This window comes from Leiobunum rupestre, chromosome 3 (assembly GCF_980474605.1).
Source record: "Leiobunum rupestre chromosome 3, qqLeiRupe1.1.hap1, whole genome shotgun sequence".
In the NCBI taxonomy this organism is placed as follows: Eukaryota; Metazoa; Arthropoda; class Arachnida; order Opiliones; family Sclerosomatidae; genus Leiobunum; species Leiobunum rupestre.
The window spans coordinates 43,877,248-43,898,780 of record NC_143386.1 but is presented as its reverse complement, the minus strand read 5'-3'; the positions used below and the strand labels follow the sequence as shown (position 1 = coordinate 43,898,780).

The window sequence follows — 21,533 nt, the reverse complement described above, 5'->3', positions numbered from 1 at the left end:
AAAGTTAAGAGTACGCGGAGAAAGTTAAGAGTACGCGGAGAAAGTTAAGAGTACGCGGAGAAAGTTAAGAATACGCGGAGAAAGTTAAGAATACGCGGAGAAAGTTAAGAGTACAGGAAGACCGCTAAGGAAAAAGCTAAGAGTACGTGGAGACCGCAAACAGTACGCGGAGACCGCAAACAGTACGCTGAGAAAGCTAATAGTACGCGGAGAAAGCTAAGAGTACGTGGAGTGGTGAGGGGTGGCGGAATGGTTAGCACTTTCGCCTCGCAGCAAGAGGAGCCGGGTTCGATCCCAGCTTGTGGCACTGGGTTAAAACTCGGAACAACTCAGTCTGCGTTGAGTTTGCAAGTTATCCCCCACTGGTTTAAGGGCTTTTCCCCCGAGATCTTCGGTTTCCCCTTCCATAAAAACTTGTTGAGGTTAACGGTAATAGGTGTAGGGAGCTGTTGGCTCGAGCGCGTTTCATGCAGGGCTTGCCACCACCCTCCTACGCATTGTAACCCGGCCACCTGAATTAACGGCTTCAAAAGTCGCTTGATGACTTAGGCCTAGGGTAGTGCCTTGGGTATTAGCCTATAGCTGATTATTATTATTATTATTTATTAGAGTAGGCGTAGAGCGCGGAGAGCGCTAAAAGTACGAAGAGACCGCTGAGAATACGGGGAGATCAATAAGAGTACTCAGTACGCAAAGACCGCTAAGACCGCTAAGAGTACGAAGAGACCGCTTAGAGTACGGGGATACCACTAAGAGTTCGCTAAGGGTATACGGATAAAGCTAAGAGTACGCGGGAAAGCTGACAGTAAGCGATGATTACAATGAGTACGTGAAGAGTGCGTAGAGGTTACTCAGAGTACTCTAAGATTACGCTGAAAACGCCAAGAATACGCTCAGGTTACACCAAGGATTTGTAGAGATTACGCGGAGTACGATATTACTCGATTATTACAATAAGTACGACGAGATTACTCGATTATTACAAGAAGTACGACGAGATTACTCGATTATTACAATAAGTACGTCGAGATTACTCGATTATTACAATAAGTACGTCGAGATTACTCGATTATTACAATAAGTACGTCGAGATTACGGGAGAACTACGTGAAGATTACGCGGTGTACAGGGAGATTACGCGAAAAGTACGGGGAGAGCGTAAGAAGATGTCGTCTAAATTACGCGTATTAGGGTCGAGATTACTCATTACGGGAAGCATGTACACCGATTACGCGTAATGATTAGTCCTTTAAATAAAGATAATATTCTAATAATCATTAAACTCGTGACTTCCGCAGGGTTTGCGAATCAAGAAACAACGTAGTACGGGGGACATCGATAAGCGAGGGTCCGGGTCCATCAGAAGTACGGGTTCCAACATGAGCTCGGCCAGTTCGGAGTCCAGCCACTCCGGGTTGACCCGCAACTCGGCGCACACGGACAGCAATATCAGCTTCGTCAGCCAGGACGACATCACGGACGCCAACGTGATCGAGACGTACATGGGCGAGTGGAAGAACGACAAGAGATGCGGCTTCGGCATCGCCGAGAGGTCCGACGGCCTCAAGTACGAAGGCGAGTGGTACAACAACAAGAAGTACGGCTACGGGGTCACGACCTTCAAGGACGGCACCAAAGAGGAGGGCAAGTACAAGAACAACGTCCTGGTCACTTCCGGAAAGAAGAAGCACCTCTTCCTGCTCAGATCGGCCAAATTCAAAGAGAGGATCGAGTCCGCCGTCAGCGCGTCCATTCGAGGCTCCCAGATCGCCCTTCAGAAAGCGGATATAGCCATTTCCAGGTAATGACCAAATACACGTAATCTTTCTATCGCTCTATTTTCGATATTTGCATAATGATCGAAACGCGTTAGACAAAATTTCCTTATATCTTAAATTGACCCCTTTAAAATAATTCCTATCGTATCTTGATACTTGGAAATTTGAATAAATCGGATTTTATGCCATGATTAATCATTGCCATTTTAACCATTAATTTAATTTCAAATAAGTTGAAAGAATATTTGCTCTTAGTCCAAATTTAATTGAATTCTCAGACAAACATTACGATATTTAATATACGTCATTGAAATATTATGAATTTTAATAAATAAATAAATTTAAATTAGTGAACTGAAGAGAACGAATATCAGTTACATTATTTAAAGAAACATATTTTTCACGTCATTCACGTTACGAGCGGTCGTACCGTCGTAGCTTCCTAAAGACCCCCGTGTTATAAAGTTTATCTTTTATCTCAGACCACAAATGTTAGGACTAGTTACTTTCAAAATTCGATTCAAATCGGTTAACATTTACTCTGCAAACATTTCGACTTTTGAGTCGGTGATAAGGGAGCTTCACTCCAACTAATAATGACGATGGCGTGTGATGATTTTGCAGGACGGCAACGGCCAGGGGCAAAGCTGAGCAGGCCGACATCGGGGCCATGCACGCCAGAGAGGATTCCGACATTGCTCGACTCATCGCCAAACAATTCGCTCCCGATTTTCATCAATTAGGTGAGTTATTTTTCAAATTCATCATTCATCCACAAAAAACCAGGGGTGTATGAACCCAAAGGGGTAATTCCCCTTACCATAAGTCTATAATATTGTTACATAAGTGTAAAACTTCCTATTGTTCACATGCAAAAGTGTAAACCGAGATCTATTCACAAGACAGACTGCATTACGGGCTTCGTCGCCATTTTGCGTCTGCTTGCTAACGCGTCACACGTAGCCTTGACAGCGCCTCGATAGGGGGAGATTTTCTTCTTGTGATGACGTCACATCGTTACTAGCTCTCAGTAAAATATTCCCCAAAGTGACAAACTTATAGAATATTATTATAGACTTATGCTATTACTAACCCCTCCCCGCACATGTTTTTACTGGAGTGATATATTACATATTTGTAAATGTATTGCTCTACAAAACGGCTTCAATACATGAAACCATTATTATTATTATTATTATTATTAATATTATTATTATTATATATTATTAGTATTATATATTAACCAAAACTGTATACAATAATATTATAGACTTATAATAATAATAATAAGTTATCCGTAGGGGTAAAAATGTTATTTGCACCCTCCAACACTTTTGATCGGTATTGAAGTAAAAATTGACTTGTTAAAGTTGTTAAAGGTTTAATGAAGCCAAAATTAATCCCAGACGAGAAATATCTTTAGTTTTGAATATATATTATATTATAATAATAAATTATCCTTAATGCCACAATATTTTCAAATTCAAATTAGCTAAATTATACCCGGCCATTTTTTCTGAAACTTTTTAAGGTCAAAATTGGACAATTTTTAAAGTTGCATTATACTTTTATCAGAAGTTAACGAATTTACTTGGAGTTATGTTTGAACTAAAACACTTTTTATAATTGAAACGCTCAAAACTGACCAGGACATTTAAGGAACTAAATAATAATCATCGAATGTATCACAGATCTAACGTCAAAAATATCAAGACAAATTCCCTTTTTACCAATTCTTAAAATTTCCTAATCTTTTTCTAAATTTTGAAAAAAATTCCTAAAATTTCTTGATCTTTTCCCAAATTTTTGCCTATTTTCACAGTACTTAACTTTTCCCTGTATGCCTGACCTGTGGCAACTCTCTATATTATATACTATTTTGGTCCCCTTGTGCTCCAAGTGTAAGCTCCTTCCCCTCGTGCTCCAAGTGTAAGCTCCTTCCCCTCGTGCTCCAAGTGTAAGCTCCTTCCCATCGTGCTCGAAGAGTAAGGTCCTTCCCCCTCATGCTCGAAGGGTTAGCTCCTTCCACTCATGCTCGAAGTGTAAGCTCCTTCCCCCTCTTGCTCGAAGTGTAAGCTCCTTCTCGCTCGTGCTCGAAGTGTTAGCTCCTTTTCCATCGTGCTCGAAGTGTAAGTTCCTCCTCACTCATGCTCGAAGTGTAAGTTCCTCCCCACTCATGCTCGAAGTGTAAGTTCCTTCCCCTCATGCTCGAAGTGTAAGGTCCTTTCCCTCGTGCTCGAAGTGTAAGTTCCTTCCCCTCATGCTCGAAGTGTAAGCTCCTTCCCCTCGTGCTCCAAGTGTAAGCTCCTTCCCCTCTTGCTCGAAGTGTAAGCTCCTTCTCGCTCGTGCTCGAAGTGTTAGCTCCTTTTCCATCGTGCTCGAAGTGTAAGTTCCTCCCCACTCATGCTCGAAGTGTAAGTTCCTTCCCCTCATGCTCGAGGTGTAAGCTCCTTCCCCTCGTGCTCGAAGTGTAAGCTCCTTCCCCTCTTGCTCGAAGTGTAAGCTCCTTCCCCTCTTGCTCGAAGTGTAAGCTCCTTCCACTCGTGCTCTAAGGGTTAGCTCCTTCCCTCCTCATGATCGAAGAGTAAGGTCCTTCCCTCTCACAGTTATCCTCCCTAAATATAAATAAGTACATTATTGGTAGTACTAAATATGTAATCAGTGACAAACAAAAATATACAGGCACCGATTGCGGGGTGCGATCAGCCCCTAGGCGCCTGAAGGAGCCCAAGGTTTCAGTTACCTTGCCCCAAACGTTTCTACGCCCCTGAAAAAACAATACGCTTAAAATAACCTTCCAAATTTAAATGAGGACTTTCTTTCACCGACACCCGATAGTGTATATTTAGAATATATACCTTAGGGTAAAGGTTGAGAGGTATTTCAGTAAGAATGGAGTTGAAGATCTTCGGTATTTGAGGAAGCCCAGTTGGCAAGCGTGCCAATCAGCCGAACATTATTTTTAAAAATAACCCCACTCTCCCTTTCACTCATTGTCAGTTATTCGTTAAAAGGAGGTCGGATATAGTGCTAACAACGCGCGGATTTCCCGAACTGTACACTTCAGCGGAATTCAAAGTATAAATACGGGTCATTGGATATGTATTGGCAATAATATATTTATTTATACTTAGGGAGAGTGACTATTTTTTCGGGGACCATGAGGCGAATAGGGTGCGTACCCCCAATTCTCGGTTAACTCTTAATGTTGTTGCTATTATTAATTACGAAAGTTATTTTTATCAGAAGTTTATGATTTAACTCTAACTGCTAATGTTATTGGCGGGTTGAAATATTATGATTTTCTAAAACTATTAAAAGATAATATGGTTTACAGGGTTGTTCAAAATGCATTTTGAGGTAGAAAAAGTATTTTGTATTTTACATTTTCCATTTTGTGGGTTTGATATGTGGAAAAAAATTTTCAAAATGCTTTTTCAAAATGTTTTTACTCTGGTACCATCATCGCAGCTCTTGTAGAGAAAGTTCGTCTGCTAGTTACTCCCAAGTAATCATAGATGGCGATACTCAGTGACTCACTCACTCAGAAGCAGACGAACATTTGTACAGTGCCACCGCTGGCTGCGAGGATGGTTTTGAAATCTCTACGTAATTATTATTAATAACCCATTAATAATAATAATTAATTAATTATTATTGATTAGAATTAAAAACAATAATTAATTAATTATTATTGATTACAATTAATAACAATAATTAATTAATTATTAATAATTAAAATATAAATAATTAAAAGTAAACAGAGTGCATTTGTAAAAACATTTTGCATTACCATTTTCAAAATTCATTTTGTATTTTTATTTTGAGCTGCAAAACCATATTACATTTTACTTTTTGCATTTAGAAAAACCAACTTTCAAAATGCATTTTGTATTTTTATTTTGAGCTGCAAAACCATATTACATTTTACTTTTTGCATTTAGAAAAACCAACTTTCAAAAGGCATTTCGTATTTTATTTTGAGCTGCAAAAACCATTTTACAGTTTACTTTTTGCATTTAGAAAAACCAACTTTCAAAAGGCATTTCGTATTTTTATTTTGAGCTGCAAAACCATAATACATTTTACTTTATAAAAACCAACTTTCAAATGCATTTTATATTTTGCATTTTGAGTTATGCAGAAAGTATTTTGCATTTTGAGTTATGGAGAAAGTATTTTGCACTAAGCATTTTGACTTATGGAGAAAGTATGTTGCACTAAGCATTTTGAGTTATGGAGAAAGTATTTTGCACTAAGCATTTTTTAATTAAGTGAAAATCCCCAGGCATTGTAAGTCTTAAATTTTACATCGTTAAGCTAAGTAATACAAGCGGTAAGTTTTCAGCGATTTGGTGAAAAATTCCTTTTCATTGAACCCGCGAATATACATGTTGATTTTATTGTCCCATGTGAATATTTCTCCATATATTTATCATAAACTTCGGATATTATTTAATTACATCATTGGCGCATGGAGAGGTGAATACGATACCTCTAGCACGGGCCGATTATTCGAAGTGTGGCACGAAAATCCGCTAGAGGCGCCAGGCGTTACGCCTGGTTCGTAGGCTTTAGCGACTCCTATTTTAGGACAGCCATTTCGGAATTTTCATATAGTTATTCTGTTCATCCATAGGTGGCGACACTCTACTAGGCACAAAGGTCAATTGTACCGCTGTTCACGCGCCTGCTTTTATTATCCAGGATAGTATAGTTTCTTCCTCCATGATTTGCGAATGATGTAATAGAAGATACGGGAAATTTAATTAGGCCTTTATTGTAAAGATCTGATGACGTCACATACATCGGATGCTACCAAAAGTGGCATAATTACCAATCCCTGTACTTTCGTATGCAAAAGGTTTAATGAATGCTCGACTCGAGATCGACCACATAAAAGACTATTTATTGTCGCCTTCCTGATCTTTTTTTAGTCTATGGTATTATATCGTAGGTAGATGGCGATAGCATCTCCACAGAACGACGAAATATCAAAAAATACACTTTTACCAGTGCTACTTAGTTCCTCCGTGTTCCTCACTACGAGTCGATATTTGTTGATTTTTACTTCGTTCCCTCCCCAATTAATTTGGGTTCCATGAAGATTCCCTTGGGCCGCGAATTTCTCTCCAACCCTCACCGCGGCGCAAATTTTACTGCGTGTATTACTCCGAATAACGATATAAAATGTTAAAATAGGCTTCGTCCGTAGTTTATATTTTGGTCATAATTAGGTGGTTTCTTTTCGCTTGTTCCGGGATTTCAGAGTAAGGTAAGAAGAGTAAGGCTATGACGTCATTTTATTTTGATTCTGTGCAGTGGAGAATAGTTTGAGTCGGACTAAAAAAAATGGTCTGCCTGTGGCCTTTTCAACAGACAAATTCTGGCAGTGGCGTACCTAGACCCTTTGACGCCCGGGGCGGGTCACGAATTTGCCGCCCTTCCCAATTTCCAAAAGAGCCAAAACGCAATGTAAAGTATATATAATATTATATTATATTACTGTAAATAAGCGTACAATATTGTGCAAGCCTAACATTATGGTACGACCAAAATTTTAACCTAACATTATGGTTTTGTACAATAATTATTGTACGTCTGGCAACGCTGATTTCAAGGCAGTCTAACAATGAAAGTTAAAGTGAAGTAGAGTAGAACTCGTTAAGATGTGATAAACGTATTTAAACCGAACAAAATTGCACTCTTTTCGATTTTCGTGCTGTAAAGGTTTTAAAATTATATTTCCCCATCATAGCGTACGTAGCATAGATATAAGAAATGTATATAAAGGTCTAGATAAATTTCGGGGCGTCTAAGCCTAACATAAAATACGGAATTGACACCTAGCAGACACCGAGGAAGGCACGTGACCAAGAGCGCGAGCTCTCTTAGCATTTTAGTACTAAGTGCTTGACCTTTCCGCAGGCGGAAGTCTTTAGACACCATCTGTTGGTGACTTTTAGTATAATTTCTAAGCAGGAGACAATGGCTCTCGCGACGATAGCACGAGCTTTCTTACCGATAGATAGCGCGTTATAAGGATAGCCTGCAGAAATTACGCGTTTCTGCTAGCTGTCACCTCCGTATTCACTCCCTTTGAAATATTTTATCTAGACCTTTATATACGTTTCCTATATCTATGGTACGTAGACACGTATTACAGGGTTGCCACACGTCAGGGAAAACAGGGAAAAGTCAGGGAATTTAAAAATGGGCCTAAAAAGTCAGGGAATTTTAAAAATTGGTAAAAATTCAGGGAAATCAATTTTATCTGGGCACTTTTTTAAGGTAATTTAACTCTAGATATATGACAAATTCCACGATTATCATTTATTTCCTTGAAAGTTTGGCTAATTTTTTCAACATTGCAATAACCTTTTTACGGAAATATAAGTCCATATAAATTTTTTAACTGATAAAAGTAAAATATAAAAGAAAAAATTTGGCATTAATAAGTCAGGGAAAATCTCTTAAAATGGTCAGGGAATAGTCAGGGAATTTGAATCTGAAAATTTTGTGGCAACCCTGTATTATACGTGTCTACGTATAACTATACGGTATAATTAGTATTTAGTAAGAATTAAAACGGATTATATATAACGGTATATTAGTATTTAGTAAGAATTAAAACGGATTATATATAACGGTATATTAGTATTTAGTAAGAATTAAAACGGATTATACAGGGTCTTTTTTTTTGCTCGGAAAAGTGTTTTTTTTCAAAAACTATTTATAGTACCGATTTCAAATTTGGAAGGTCAATTGTCTATACCGGGGGACATCAGTTTGAGAAATTTGAGCGTTTTCGGTAATGTTTTTCACCAATTTTGAAAAATTATTTTTCGACCACTAGGTGCGAGATAAAAAATTTCTATTATAAAGTTGTAGGCCGTCATCGAAAACCCTTAAAAATTGTTCACTCGACGAAAAACAATTTATTTATCAGTGAAAATTCGAGCTTGAAAAATTTACAAGTTGGTGAAGCCAAATTACGATTGTTTGAAACGATAATTGAAACCGAATTACCTAATCCAGTTGAAACTTTGGTTAAAAAAACGACCGGATTTAAAAAACACGTGGCTATAGGTCAATCCTAAACATGCATTGGGTATTTAAAGGAAAACTTTGGGAGATTATTATCAGTGTTTGATAATATTTCGAACAATGCCTCGTTATTCAGTAGCTGAGCGTACCGAGATAGTTGCCATTTACTATGGAGAAGCAGCGCAAAACCTTAGAAGAGTGACTGAAATCTTCGCAGAAAGACATCCAAATGGAGCACCATCTGTAAATACAGTAAGACGAGCAATTCACGATTTCAATCAATTTGGTAACTTGCAACCTAGGTTTCGCGGATTGGGTCAACCGGATTTAGACTTCGAGAACAATGTACTCGCGTACTTTGTGGCATATCCTCGTCACAGTTGCGCTAACGCCGCTGCTGATTTGGGTTGTTCTGCAAATCGTGTGTGGAAAATTCTTCGTAAGAATCGCTATCACCCATACAGAGCTACGCTCCACCAAGGACTAATTGACGGAGACCATCAAAGACGTTATGAATTTAGCAACTGGTTACTAAATGCTGTCCAAGAAGATAGACAATTTTTGCGCCATGTTTTGTTCTCCGACGAAGCGTCATTTTCTAGAGATGGGCCCTTTAATCATCAAAACAGCCATCTTTGGTCTGACATCAACCCACATTGGGGTTTTGAATATCATCACCAGGTTCAATTTGAACGGGTCAATGTTTGGGTTGGACTTGTTGGAAACCGTTTGATTGGTCCCTTTTTCCTGCCGACGAACCTCAACGGCCAAAGGTATTTACATTTTCTACAGAACGAACTGAGTGACGCAATCGACGACCTTCCATTGGCTGAAAGACGTCAGTTGTGGTTTCAGCAAGATGGCGCCCCTCCGCATTTTTCCCGGCAAGTAACTGAGCACCTCAACGAGTTTCCTGAAAGGTGGATAGGGAGAAATGGTCCAGTGCATTGGCCAGCAAGGTCACCTGACCTAACACCGCTGGATTATTTTCTCTGGGGATTCGTTAAAGCAAAGGTATACGCCACGCCCATTGAAACTAGGGAGGAACTCATTAGACGAATAATCAGTGCTTGCCGAGACGTCACACCAGAAATGGTAGAGAAAGCGTTTGAGAACTTAATTGTCCGCGCACAAACCTGTGTTGCAGCCAATGGTGATATTATTGAAAATGTTTTGTAAAAATTATGTGAATAAAATATCTGCATTTAAAAACCAAACGTGTACATTTTTTCAAGTGTGAAAACTCTACTACGTTTGTATTAGACTTGTTCCCTTTTCAATTATCGTTTCAAACAATCGTAATTTGGCTTCACCAACTTGTAAATTTTTCAAGCTCGAATTTTCACTGATAAATAAGTTGTTTTTCGTCGAGTGAACAATTTTTAAGGGTTTTCGATGACGGCCTACAACTTTATAATAGAAATTTTTTATCTCGCACCTAGTGGTCGAAAAATAATTTTTCAAAATTGGTGAAAAACATTACCGAAAACGCTCAAATTTCTCAAACTGATGTCCCCCGGTATAGAGAATTGACCTTCCAAATTTGAAATCGGTACTATAAATAGTTTTTGAAAAAAAACACTTTTCCGAGCAAAAAAAAAGACCCTGTATATAACGGTATATTAGTATTACCTAAAAATATTTTTATGTCGTCTTGTGTGGTCGTGCACACTACTATGTTTGAAGGAAACGATAAAGTTTTGGTTTAACTTTAGATCAGTGTTGCCAGATGGTGGGAAATTTTCCACATTGTGGGAATTTTTAGGGTTAATTTTGGCTCTGTAGGAAAAGGTAATTTTTTTTCCAAAACGTTGATTTTGTGGGAATTTTCATGTCCGCGGGTATTTATTCTATTTTTTTTTAATTTGACTATTAACAGAAAGCCCAAAATTATCTAGAGCTGTGTATTTTCGTGAATCTTGTGATTTTATAAATAATATAAAGGAGGTGCCTCCTAATACTGCAATCAATCAATGCACAAGCCTAACAGCCAAAATGTTTTGTAATTTCAATAAAATTTAATTTTAAAAAGTAATTTTTCAAAAATTTTGAAAATTATGGCATGTTTTCCGTTATGTTTTCCTTGGGGGCGGGGCTAAATATGGGTGTGGGAATTAGTGGGAAATTTATTACCCAGCAATGGGAATTTCAACTTTCAAACATTGGCAACACTGCTTTAGATTATATATTGATAATATTGTTAGAGTTTCGATTTTAAACCAAGGGTTAATTCAAGATTAATAAACTTGGTTAACAATTTACTATATGTATTATCAATGTCATGTAAAATTAATGAAGTAAAAACAAATACAGAAAAAAAAGAACTTACAAACTTAAAAGTCGGTGTCAATGTCAAATGAGTAATCTTCACTACACAGCACAGATATATTTCAACTATCCGTATAATCCGTTTCCGTTAATCTAAAAACTGAAAACGATCGGCTAAAACTTCGACGGACATTTATCTACGGTTATTACTACGATAGTAACCGCCGGACTCAGGAATGTAAAATTCGTATTTATTTCTTCATTAATAATTATCCCCGATTTATCGAAAAATCTTTTCCTAAGGACTGAATACCTTGTGCCGTGATAGAATAAAATAAAAACAAGGTCATAAAATGAACTAAAGAGGGGCCCTCTGGAACTCCCCAGGGCCGTAGCTAAGTCTCAATAAATTTTCGGATTTTTTCAATCCTTTGGAATTGTTTTTTTTTAAATTTTTGTGGGGGCCCCTAGGCATGTGCCTAGGATGCCTACCCTTAAATCCGGGCCTGCTCACTACGACAAAAGACTAAACGTTAACCATTACTAAAAATACCAATTTTTTTCTTGAGTGAAAAAAATGCCGCCCCTAGAAAGTGCCGCCCGGGGTGGACCGCCCCCCTAGGTACGCCACTGAATTCTGGCTAGCCCATAAACTATTCGTTTGTTCCGGAGTATTAGGGCTACTCTTTTTACACCTTCTGAAAATTAGGTGTAAAGGAGTTCGGGTTTTGTCGTCTGCTAGCCAGAATTTATCCGCTGAAAAGGCCACAGGCAGTCATTTTGGAAAAACGATTTTACTCCGACTCAAATTATTCGCCCCCACAGAATCGGAGGAAAATGACGTCATAGCCTTACTCTTCTTACCCTAAAGAAACCACCTTTTTGTTGCAAGCGAATAACATTAGCAGTATACAGAAGGATGAATATTACCGTTATTACCCCATGAGACCAATAATGTATTTCGAACTGCTACTTTATAACCACCACAGTCGACATTTTCCCAACCGTTAAATAACAGTTGGTCGTCCACGTAAAAACCCGACGAAGTACAGAGGAACCAAAATTCCCTCAAATTAAAAATAAGCGCGTGGCAGGGCTTTTTCCGAGAGATGTTGATAAGAGCGATCCGCAGCCAGCTAGCATCTCTCTTGGCACAGAAAAAGAAAAATGTATTCATCCCATCCCAAATTCATCTTGAGCTTCCTTCGGTCTCCGCGTGCCAGAAACGTAAATGTATGATAGGAGAGACGCGAAAGGGACGAAGCGGATGAAGAGAGGAGGCAGGGGGTGATGATCCCCCCTCCCTATTGTTACGGCATCAGACTAGAAACCTCTAAACTCGCTCAGCTTCTTTCTATCCGTCCTTGTCTCTGTCGACGAGTGACTGAGAGAGAGATTCTGAAATAGGATGTCCCGTTTCAGCATTTCGCGAAACAAAAAGAAGAAAAATGCACAGCTTAGCGATTTTCAAAGTTCAAAACCTTTAGTCTTTCACTGTAGCCGTACGCGCGAAGAAATAAAGGTTTTATTTTAGACCTTTAAAGTGGTTAAAACCGAGGCTAAAACGTTTTCCAATATTCAGGGTAATGCCACGGAACATAAAAAGTCGCCTTGGGTATTAGCATAGCTGATTATTATTAAAATATTTAAACCTTTTATTCTCCAAATTCAGTCCTTATCTGCAGTGTTTTTTATTTTATACTTTTGTTTTTATAAATGTTTCACTTTTTATCCACTTTTCTTCATTTATTTACATTTTTTTATTATTCAATACGACTCAATATATTAACCATTAAAATGGCCTGATTAAACGGGTGGTGGCAATAGCCCAATGATGAAGTATTTTGGTATTTGATATAGATATAACAAAATTCTTCGGTGCCCCTATTTGGGTACGCTTAGTCTGGCGCCTTAATTAATATCCCATATATAAAAAATCTGCAATTTAAAGACTTAAATATGGTTAAATATTAGAATTTCTTCGCATTGTGTTATTTTAAAGAAAATATAATAAAATAAAATAACGTAGTTTTCTAATACCAGTCTTGAAATTTTTCATATAATTATTTCTTCGTTTAAGGGAATTAAATGGTTATTTAAAAGGACTAAATTTCAGAACGTAACTTTTTTAAACCTTTGCCACAAGAATTGTAAAAGGTTTAATCTTAGCGCTACTACCCTTTCAATACCCCAAAAGGTATTGTATTCAACATAAAAGAGTAAAATGGGTCTAAAATATATTAATAGACCTATTATGTAAAAGATGCGATATAAATTAAGTCCAATTTTTATCAGTGTACACGTGAAGAAATTGTAAAATGTAAATGGTTAATTTCTAATTTTGCCTTGTTTTAAATGCCACCAGTGTCGCCCCGTAGTGGTGACTTATCCCATTTAAATAGGGGGAAGTCGTCTGCTAAACTAATCCATGTACGGTAGTTGGAACATAAAGGACTTTATACAACAATAAAATGTAAATGGTCAATTTCTAATTTCGAGTTACGTTCCAAATGCCACCAGTGTCGCCCCGTAGTGGTGTCTTTTCCCAAATAAATAGGGGGGAGTCGTCTGCTAGGAAATTCCATGTACAACAGTTGGAACAAAAATTATTTCATATTTCCTCCTATTTAGTTTAAAAATATTAAAACAGATGGCAGTATATTTTCAACTCTCGAAACCAATAAGTATCTATAACGGTACTTTTCCCCGTCGCGGATGATTACACAGTAGCTTCTTGCGTCTTATAAAATGCCACTGAAGGGAAATTTCTTTGCGTATGTTTATATTCCCATTTCCAAGCAGTAAAATTATACGAGGAATCTTGTTATAATAACTCAGCGAAAACTTGGCAACGTCGGCATTGGAGGGATCTTCATTACGTTACCATCCATTAATAAAATTGCCTTATAATGTTATGAAATATTGCTACGCTCGCCAGGAAAATGGCTACGTTTCAAGGGCAATGCATCTGACTAAGACCATAAGTAAATTAATAATCCCGCAATCTTTTCCCCTTTTCTCCCTGTTAAAGGGGAGTGTACCCCACCCCTCCGCCTTTTCTCCCGCAACCTTTTCCCCTTTTCTCCCGGTTAAAGGGGAGTGTACCTCACCCCTCCGCCTTTTCTCCCGCAATCTTTTCCCCTTTTCTCCCGGTTAAAGGGGAGTGTACCCCACCCCTCCGCCTTTTCTTCCGCAATCTTTTCCCCTTTTCTCCCGGTTAAAGGGGAGTGTACCTCACCCCTCCGCCTTTTCTCCCGCAATCTTTTCCCCTTTTCTCCCTGTTAAAGGGGAGTGTACCCCACCCCTCCGCCTTTTCTCCCGCAATCTTTTCCCCTTTTCTCCCAGTTAAAGGGGAGTGTACCTCACCCCTCCGCCTTTTCTCCCGCAATCTTTTCCCCTTTTCTCCCAGTTAAAGGGGAGTGTACCTCACCCCTCCGCCTTTTCTCCCGCAATCTTTTCCCCTTTTCTCCCAGTTAAAGGGGAGTGTACCCCACCCCTCCGCCTTTTCTCCCGCAATCTTTTCCCCTTTTCTCCCGGTTAAAGGGGAGTGTACCTCACCCCTCCGCCTTTTCTCCCGCAATCTTTTCCCCTTTTCTCCCGGTTAAAGGGGAGTGTACCTCACCCCTCCGCCTTTTCTCCCGCAATCTTTTCCCCTTTTCTCCCGGTTAAAGGGGAGTGTACCTCACCCCTCCGCCTTTTCTCCCGCAATCTTTTCCCCTTTTCTCCCGGTTAAAGGGGAGTGTACCCCACCCCTCCGCCTTTTCTCCCGCAATCTTTTCCCCTTTTCTCCCGGTTAAAGGGGAGTGTACCCCACCCCTCCGCCTTTTCTTCCGCAATCTTTTCCCCTTTTCTCCCGGTTAAAGGGGAGTGTACCTCACCCCTCCGCCTTTTCTCCCGCAATCTTTTCCCCTTTTCTCCCGGTTAAAGGGGAGTGTACCCCACCCCTCCGCCTTTTCTCCCGCAATCTTTTCCCCTTTTCTCCCGGTTAAAGGGGAGTGTACCTCACCCCTCCGCCTTTTCTCCCGCAATCTTTTCCCCTTTTCTCCCGGTTAAAGGGGAGTGTACCTCACCCCTCCGCCTTTTCTCCCGCAATCTTTTCCCCTTTTCTCCCGGTTAAAGGGGAGTGTACCCCACCCCTCCGCCTTTTCTTCCGCAATCTTTTCCCCTTTTCTCCCGGTTAAAGGGGAGTGTACCCCAACCCTCCGCCTTTTCTTCCGCAATCTTTTCCCCTTTTCTCCCGGTTAAAGGGGAGTGTACCTCACCCCTCCGCCTTTTCTCCCGCAATCTTTTCCCCTTTTCTCCCTGTTAAAGGGGAGTGTACCCCACCCCTCCGCCTTTTCTCCCGCAATCTTTTCCCCTTTTCTCCCAGTTAAAGGGGAGTGTACCTCACCCCTCCGCCTTTTCTCCCGCAATCTTTTCCCCTTTTCTCCCAGTTAAAGGGGAGTGTACCTCACCCCTCCGCCTTTTCTCCCGCAATCTTTTCCCCTTTTCTCCCAGTTAAAGGGGAGTGTACCCCACCCCTCCGCCTTTTCTCCCGCAATCTTTTCCCCTTTTCTCCCGGTTAAAGGGGAGTGTACCTCACCCCTCCGCCTTTTCTCCCGCAATCTTTTCCCCTTTTCTCCCGGTTAAAGGGGAGTGTACCTCACCCCTCCGCCTTTTCTCCCGCAATCTTTTCCCCTTTTCTCCCGGTTAAAGGGGAGTGTACCCCACCCCTCCGCCTTTTCTTCCGCAATCTTTTCCCCTTTTCTCCCGGTTAAAGGGGAGTGTACCCCACCCCTCCGCCTTTTCTTCCGCAATCTTTTCCCCTTTTCTCCCGGTTAAAGGGGAGTGTACCTCACCCCTCCGCCTTTTCTCCCGCAATCTTTTCCCCTTTTCTCCCTGTTAAAGGGGAGTGTACCCCACCCCTCCGCCTTTTCTCCCGCAATCTTTTCCCCTTTTCTCCCAGTTAAAGGGGAGTGTACCTCACCCCTCCGCCTTTTCTCCCGCAATCTTTTCCCCTTTTCTCCCGCAATCTTTTCCCCTTTTCTCCCAGTTAAAGGGGAGTGTACCTCACCCCTCCGCCTTTTCTCCCGCAATCTTTTCCCCTTTTCTCCCAGTTAAAGGGGAGTGTACCCCACCCCTCCGCCTTTTCTCCCGCAATCTTTTCCCCTTTTCTCCCGGTTAAAGGGGAGTGTACCTCACCCCTCCGCCTTTTCTCCCGCAATCTTTTCCCCTTTTCTCCCTGTTAAAGGGGAGTGTACCCCACCCCTCCGCCTTTTCTCCCGCAATCTTTTCCCCTTTTCTCCCGGTTAAAGGGGAGTGTACCCCACCCCTCCGCCTTTTCTTCCGCAATCTTTTCCCCTTTTCTCCCGGTTAAAGGGGAGTGTACCTCACCCCTCCGCCTTTTCTCCCGCAATCTTTTCCCCTTTTCTCCCGGTTAAAGGGGAGTGTACCCCACCCCTCCGCCTTTTCTCCCGCAATCTTTTCCCCTTTTCTCCCGGTTAAAGGGGAGTGTACCTCACCCCTCCGCCTTTTCTCCCGCAATCTTTTCCCCTTTTCTCCCGGTTAAAGGGGAGTGTACCTCACCCCTCCGCCTTTTCTCCCGCAATCTTTTCCCCTTTTCTCCCGGTTAAAGGGGAGTGTACCCCACCCCTCCGCCTTTTCTTCCGCAATCTTTTCCCCTTTTCTCCCGGTTAAAGGGGAGTGTACCCCACCCCTCCGCCTTTTCTTCCGCAATCTTTTCCCCTTTTCTCCCGGTTAAAGGGGAGTGTACCTCACCCCTCCGCCTTTTCTCCCGCAATCTTTTCCCCTTTTCTCCCTGTTAAAGGGGAGTGTACCCCACCCCTCCGCCTTTTCTCCCGCAATCTTTTCCCCTTTTCTCCCAGTTAAAGGGGAGTGTACCTCACCCCTCCGCCTTTTCTCCCGCAATCTTTTCCCCTTTTCTCCCAGTTAAAGGGGAGTGTACCTCACCCCTCCGCCTTTTCTCCCGCAATCTTTTCCCCTTTTCTCCCAGTTAAAGGGGAGTGTACCCCACCCCTCCGCCTTTTCTCCCGCAATCTTTTCCCCTTTTCTCCCGGTTAAAGGGGAGTGTACCTCACCCCTCCGCCTTTTCTCCCGCAATCTTTTCCCCTTTTCTCCCGGTTAAAGGGGAGTGTACCTCACCCTTCCGCCTTTTCTCCCGCAATCTTTTCCCCTTTTCTCCCAGTTAAAGGGGAGTGTACCCCACCCCTCCGCCTTTTCTCCCGCAATCTTTTCCCCTTTTCTCCCGGTTAAAGGGGAGTGTACCCCACCCCTCCGCCTTTTCTCCCGCAATCTTTTCCCCTTTTCTCCCGGTTAAAGGGGAGTGTACCCCACCCCTCCGCCTTTTCTCCCGCAATCTTTTCCCCTTTTCTCCCGGTTAAAGGGGAGTGTACCTCACCCCTCCGCCTTTTCTCCCGCAATCTTTTCCCCTTTTCTCCCGGTTAAAGGGGAGTGTACCTCACCCCTCCGCCTTTTCTCCCGCAATCTTTTCCCCTTTTCTCCCGGTTAAAGGGGAGTGTACCTCACCCCTCCGCCTTTTCTCCCGCAATCTTTTCCCCTTTTCTCCCTGTTAAAGGGGAGTGTACCCCACCCCTCCGCCTTTTCTCCCGCAATCTTTTCCCCTTTTCTCCCGGTTAAAGGGGAGTGTACCCCACCCCTCCGCCTTTTCTTCCGCAATCTTTTCCCCTTTTCTCTCGGTTAAAGGGGAGTGTACCTCACCCCTCCGCCTTTTCTCCCGCAATCTTTTCCCCTTTTCTCCCGGTTAAAGGGGAGTGTACCCCACCCCTCCGCCTTTTCTCCCGCAATCTTTTCCCCTTTTCTCCCGGTTAAAGGGGAGTGTACCTCACCCCTCCGCCTTTTCTCCCGCAATCTTTTCCCCTTTTCTCCCGGTTAAAGGGGAGTGTACCTCACCCCTCCGCCTTTTCTCCCGCAATCTTTTCCCCTTTTCTCCCGGTTAAAGGGGAGTGTACCCCACCCCTCCGCCTTTTCTTCCGCAATCTTTTCCCCTTTTCTCCCGGTTAAAGGGGAGTGTACCCCACCCCTCCGCCTTTTCTCCCGCAATCTTTTCCCCTTTTCTCCCAGTTAAAGGGGAGTGTACCTCACCCCTCCGCCTTTTCTCCCGCAATCTTTTCCCCTTTTCTCCCGCAATCTTTTCCCCTTTTCTCCCAGTTAAAGGGGAGTGTACCTCACCCCTCCGCCTTTTCTCCCGCAATCTTTTCCCCTTTTCTCCCAGTTAAAGGGGAGTGTACCCCACCCCTCCGCCTTTTCTCCCGCAATCTTTTCCCCTTTTCTCCCGGTTAAAGGGGAGTGTACCTCACCCCTCCGCCTTTTCTCCCGCAATCTTTTCCCCTTTTCTCCCGGTTAAAGGGGAGTGTACCTCACCCCTCCGCCTTTTCTCCCGCAATCTTTTCCCCTTTTCTCCCGGTTAAAGGGGAGTGTACCCCACCCCTCCGCCTTTTCTCCCGCAATCTTTTCCCCTTTTCTCCCGGTTAAAGGGGAGTGTACCTCACCCCTCCGCCTTTTCTCCCGCAATCTTTCCCCTTTTCTCCCGGTTAAAGGGGAGTGTACCTCACCCCTCCGCCTTTTCTCCCGCAATCTTTTCCCCTTTTCTCCCGGTTAAAGGGGAGTGTACCCCACCCCTCCGCCTTTTCTTCCGCAATCTTTTCCCCTTTTCTCCCGGTTAAAGGGGAGTGTACCCCACCCCTCCGCCTTTTCTTCCGCAATCTTTTCCCCTTTTCTCCCGGTTAAAGGGGAGTGTACCTCACCCCTCCGCCTTTTCTCCCGCAATCTTTTCCCCTTTTCTCCCTGTTAAAGGGGAGTGTACCCCACCCCTCCGCCTTTTCTCCCGCAATCTTTTCCCCTTTTCTCCCAGTTAAAGGGGAGTGTACCTCACCCCTCCGCCTTTTCTCCCGCAATCTTTTCCCCTTTTCTCCCAGTTAAAGGGGAGTGTACCTCACCCCTCCGCCTTTTCTCCCGCAATCTTTTCCCCATTTCTCCCAGTTAAAGGGGAGTGTACCCCACCCCTCCGCCTTTTCTCCCGCAATCTTTTCCCCTTTTCTCCCGGTTAAAGGGGAGTGTACCTCACCCCTCCGCCTTTTCTCCCGCAATCTTTTCCCCTTTTCTCCTGGTTAAAGGGGAGTGTACCTCACCCTTCCGCCTTTTCTCCCGCAATCTTTTCCCCTTTTCTCCCAGTTAAAGGGGAGTGTACCCCACCCCTCCGCCTTTTCTCCCGCAATCTTTTCCCCTTTTCTCCCGGTTAAAGGGGAGTGTACCTCACCCCTCCGCCTTTTCTCCCGCAATCTTTTCCCCTTTTCTCCCGGAATCTTTTCCCCTTTTCTCCCGGTTAAAGGGGAGTGTACCCCACCCCTCCGCCTTTTCTTCCGCAATCTTTTCCCCTTTTCTCCCGGTTAAAGGGGAGTGTACCCCACCCCTCCGCCTTTTCTTCCGCAATCTTTTCCCCTTTTCTCCCGGTTAAAGGGGAGTGTACCTCACCCCTCCGCCTTTTCTCCCGCAATCTTTTCCCCTTTTCTCCCTGTTAAAGGGGAGTGTACCCCACCCCTCCGCCTTTTCTCCCGTAATCTTTTCCCCTTTTCTCCCAGTTAAAGGGGAGTGTACCTCACCCCTCCGCCTTTTCTCCCGCAATCTTTTCCCCTTTTCTCCCAGTTAAAGGGGAGTGTACCTCACCCCTCCGCCTTTTCTCCCGCAATCTTTTCCCCTTTTCTCCCAGTTAAAGGGGGTGTACCCCACCCCTCCGCCTTTTCTCCCGCAATCTTTTCCCCTTTTCTCCCGGTTAAAGGGGAGTGTACCTCACCCCTCCGCCTTTTCTCCCGCAATCTTTTCCCCTTTTCTCCCGGTTAAAGGGGAGTGTACCTCACCCCTCCGCCTTTTCTCCCGCAATCTTTTCCCCTTTTCTCCCAGTTAAAGGGGAGTGTACCCCACCCCTCCGCCTTTTCTCCCGCAATCTTTTCCCCTTTTCTCCCGGTTAAAGGGGAGTGTACCTCACCCCTCCGCCTTTTCTCCCGCAATCTTTTCCCCTTTTCTCCCAGTTAAAGGGGAGTGTACCCCACCCCTCCGCCTTTTCTCCCGCAATCTTTTCCCCTTTTCTCCCGGTTAAAGGGGAGTGTACCTCACCCCTCCGCCTTTTCTCCCGCAATCTTTTCCCCTTTTCTCCCGGTTAAAGGGGAGTGTACCTCACCCCTCCGCCTTTTCTCCCGCAATCTTTTCCCCTTTTCTCCCTGTTAAAGGGGAGTGTACCCCACCCCTCCGCCTTTTCTCCCGCAATCTTTTCCCCTTTTCTCCCGGTTAAAGGGGAGTGTACCCCACCCCTCCGCCTTTTCTTCCGCAATCTTTTCCCCTTTTCTCCCGGTTAAAGGGGAGTGTACCTCACCCCTCCGCCTTTTCTCCCGCAATCTTTTCCCCTTTTCTCCCGGTTAAAGGGGAGTGTACCCCACCCCTCCGCCTTTTCTCCCGCAATCTTTTCCCCTTTTCTCCCGGTTAAAGGGGAGTGTACCCCACCCCTCCGCCTTTTCTCCCGCAATCTTTTCCCCTTTTCTCCCGGTTAAAGGGGAGTGTACCTCACCCCTCCGCCTTTTCTCCCGCAATCTTTTCCCCTTTTCTCCCGGTTAAAGGGGAGTGTACCTCACCCCTCCGCCTTTTCTCCCGCAATCTTTTCCCCTTTTCTCCCGGTTAAAGGGGAGTGTACCCCACCCCTCCGCCTTTTCTTCCGCAATCTTTTCCCCTTTTCTCCCGGTTAAAGGGGAGTGTACCCCACCCCTCCGCCTTTTCTTCCGCAATCTTTTCCCCTTTTCTCCCTGTTAAAGGGGAGTGTACCCCACCCCTCCGCCTTTTCTCCCGCAATCTTTTCCCCTTTTCTCCCAGTTAAAGGGGAGTGTACCTCACCCCTCCGCCTTTTCTCCCGCAATCTTTTCCCCTTTTCTCCCAGTTAAAGGGGAGTGTACCTCACCCCTCCGCCTTTTCTCCCGCAATCTTTTCCCCTTTTCTCCCAGTTAAAGGGGAGTGTACCTCACCCCTCCGCCTTTTCTTCCGCAATCTTTTCCCCTTTTCTCCCGGTTAAAGGGGAGTGTACCTCACCCCTCCGCCTTTTCTCCCGCAATCTTTTCCCCTTTTCTCCCGGTTAAAGGGGAGTGTACCTCACCCCTCCGCCTTTTCTCCCGCAATCTTTTCCCCTTTTCTCCCAGTTAAAGGGGAGTGTACCTCACCCCTCCGCCTTTTCTCCCGCAATCTTTTCCCCTTTTCTCCCGGTTAAAGGGGGGTGTACCTCGCCTCTCCGCCTTTCATCGCGCCATCTTTTCCCCTTTTCTCCCGGTTAAAGAGGGGTGTACCTCGCCCCTCCGCCTTTCATCGTGCCATCTTTTCCCCTTTTCTCCCTGTTAAAGGGGAGTGTACCCCACCCCTCCGCCTTTTCTCCCGCAATCTTTTCCC

At 43.6% G+C, this 21,533-nt stretch overlaps 1 protein-coding gene across 2 annotated transcripts in view; it reads left to right on the top strand.

Annotated features, from left to right (window-relative positions):
• The window catches only part of jp (junctophilin), an 82,594-nt gene that overhangs the window by 41,705 nt on the left and 19,356 nt on the right, over positions 1-21,533 (top strand). For both annotated transcript variants that reach the window (XM_090168324.1, XM_090168323.1), the window contains exons 4-5: positions 1,299-1,801; positions 2,403-2,521. In XM_090168324.1, coding sequence (XP_090024450.1) covers positions 1,299-1,801; positions 2,403-2,521 — 622 coding nt within the window. The remainder of the gene's footprint in view (positions 1-1,298; positions 1,802-2,402; positions 2,522-21,533) is intronic.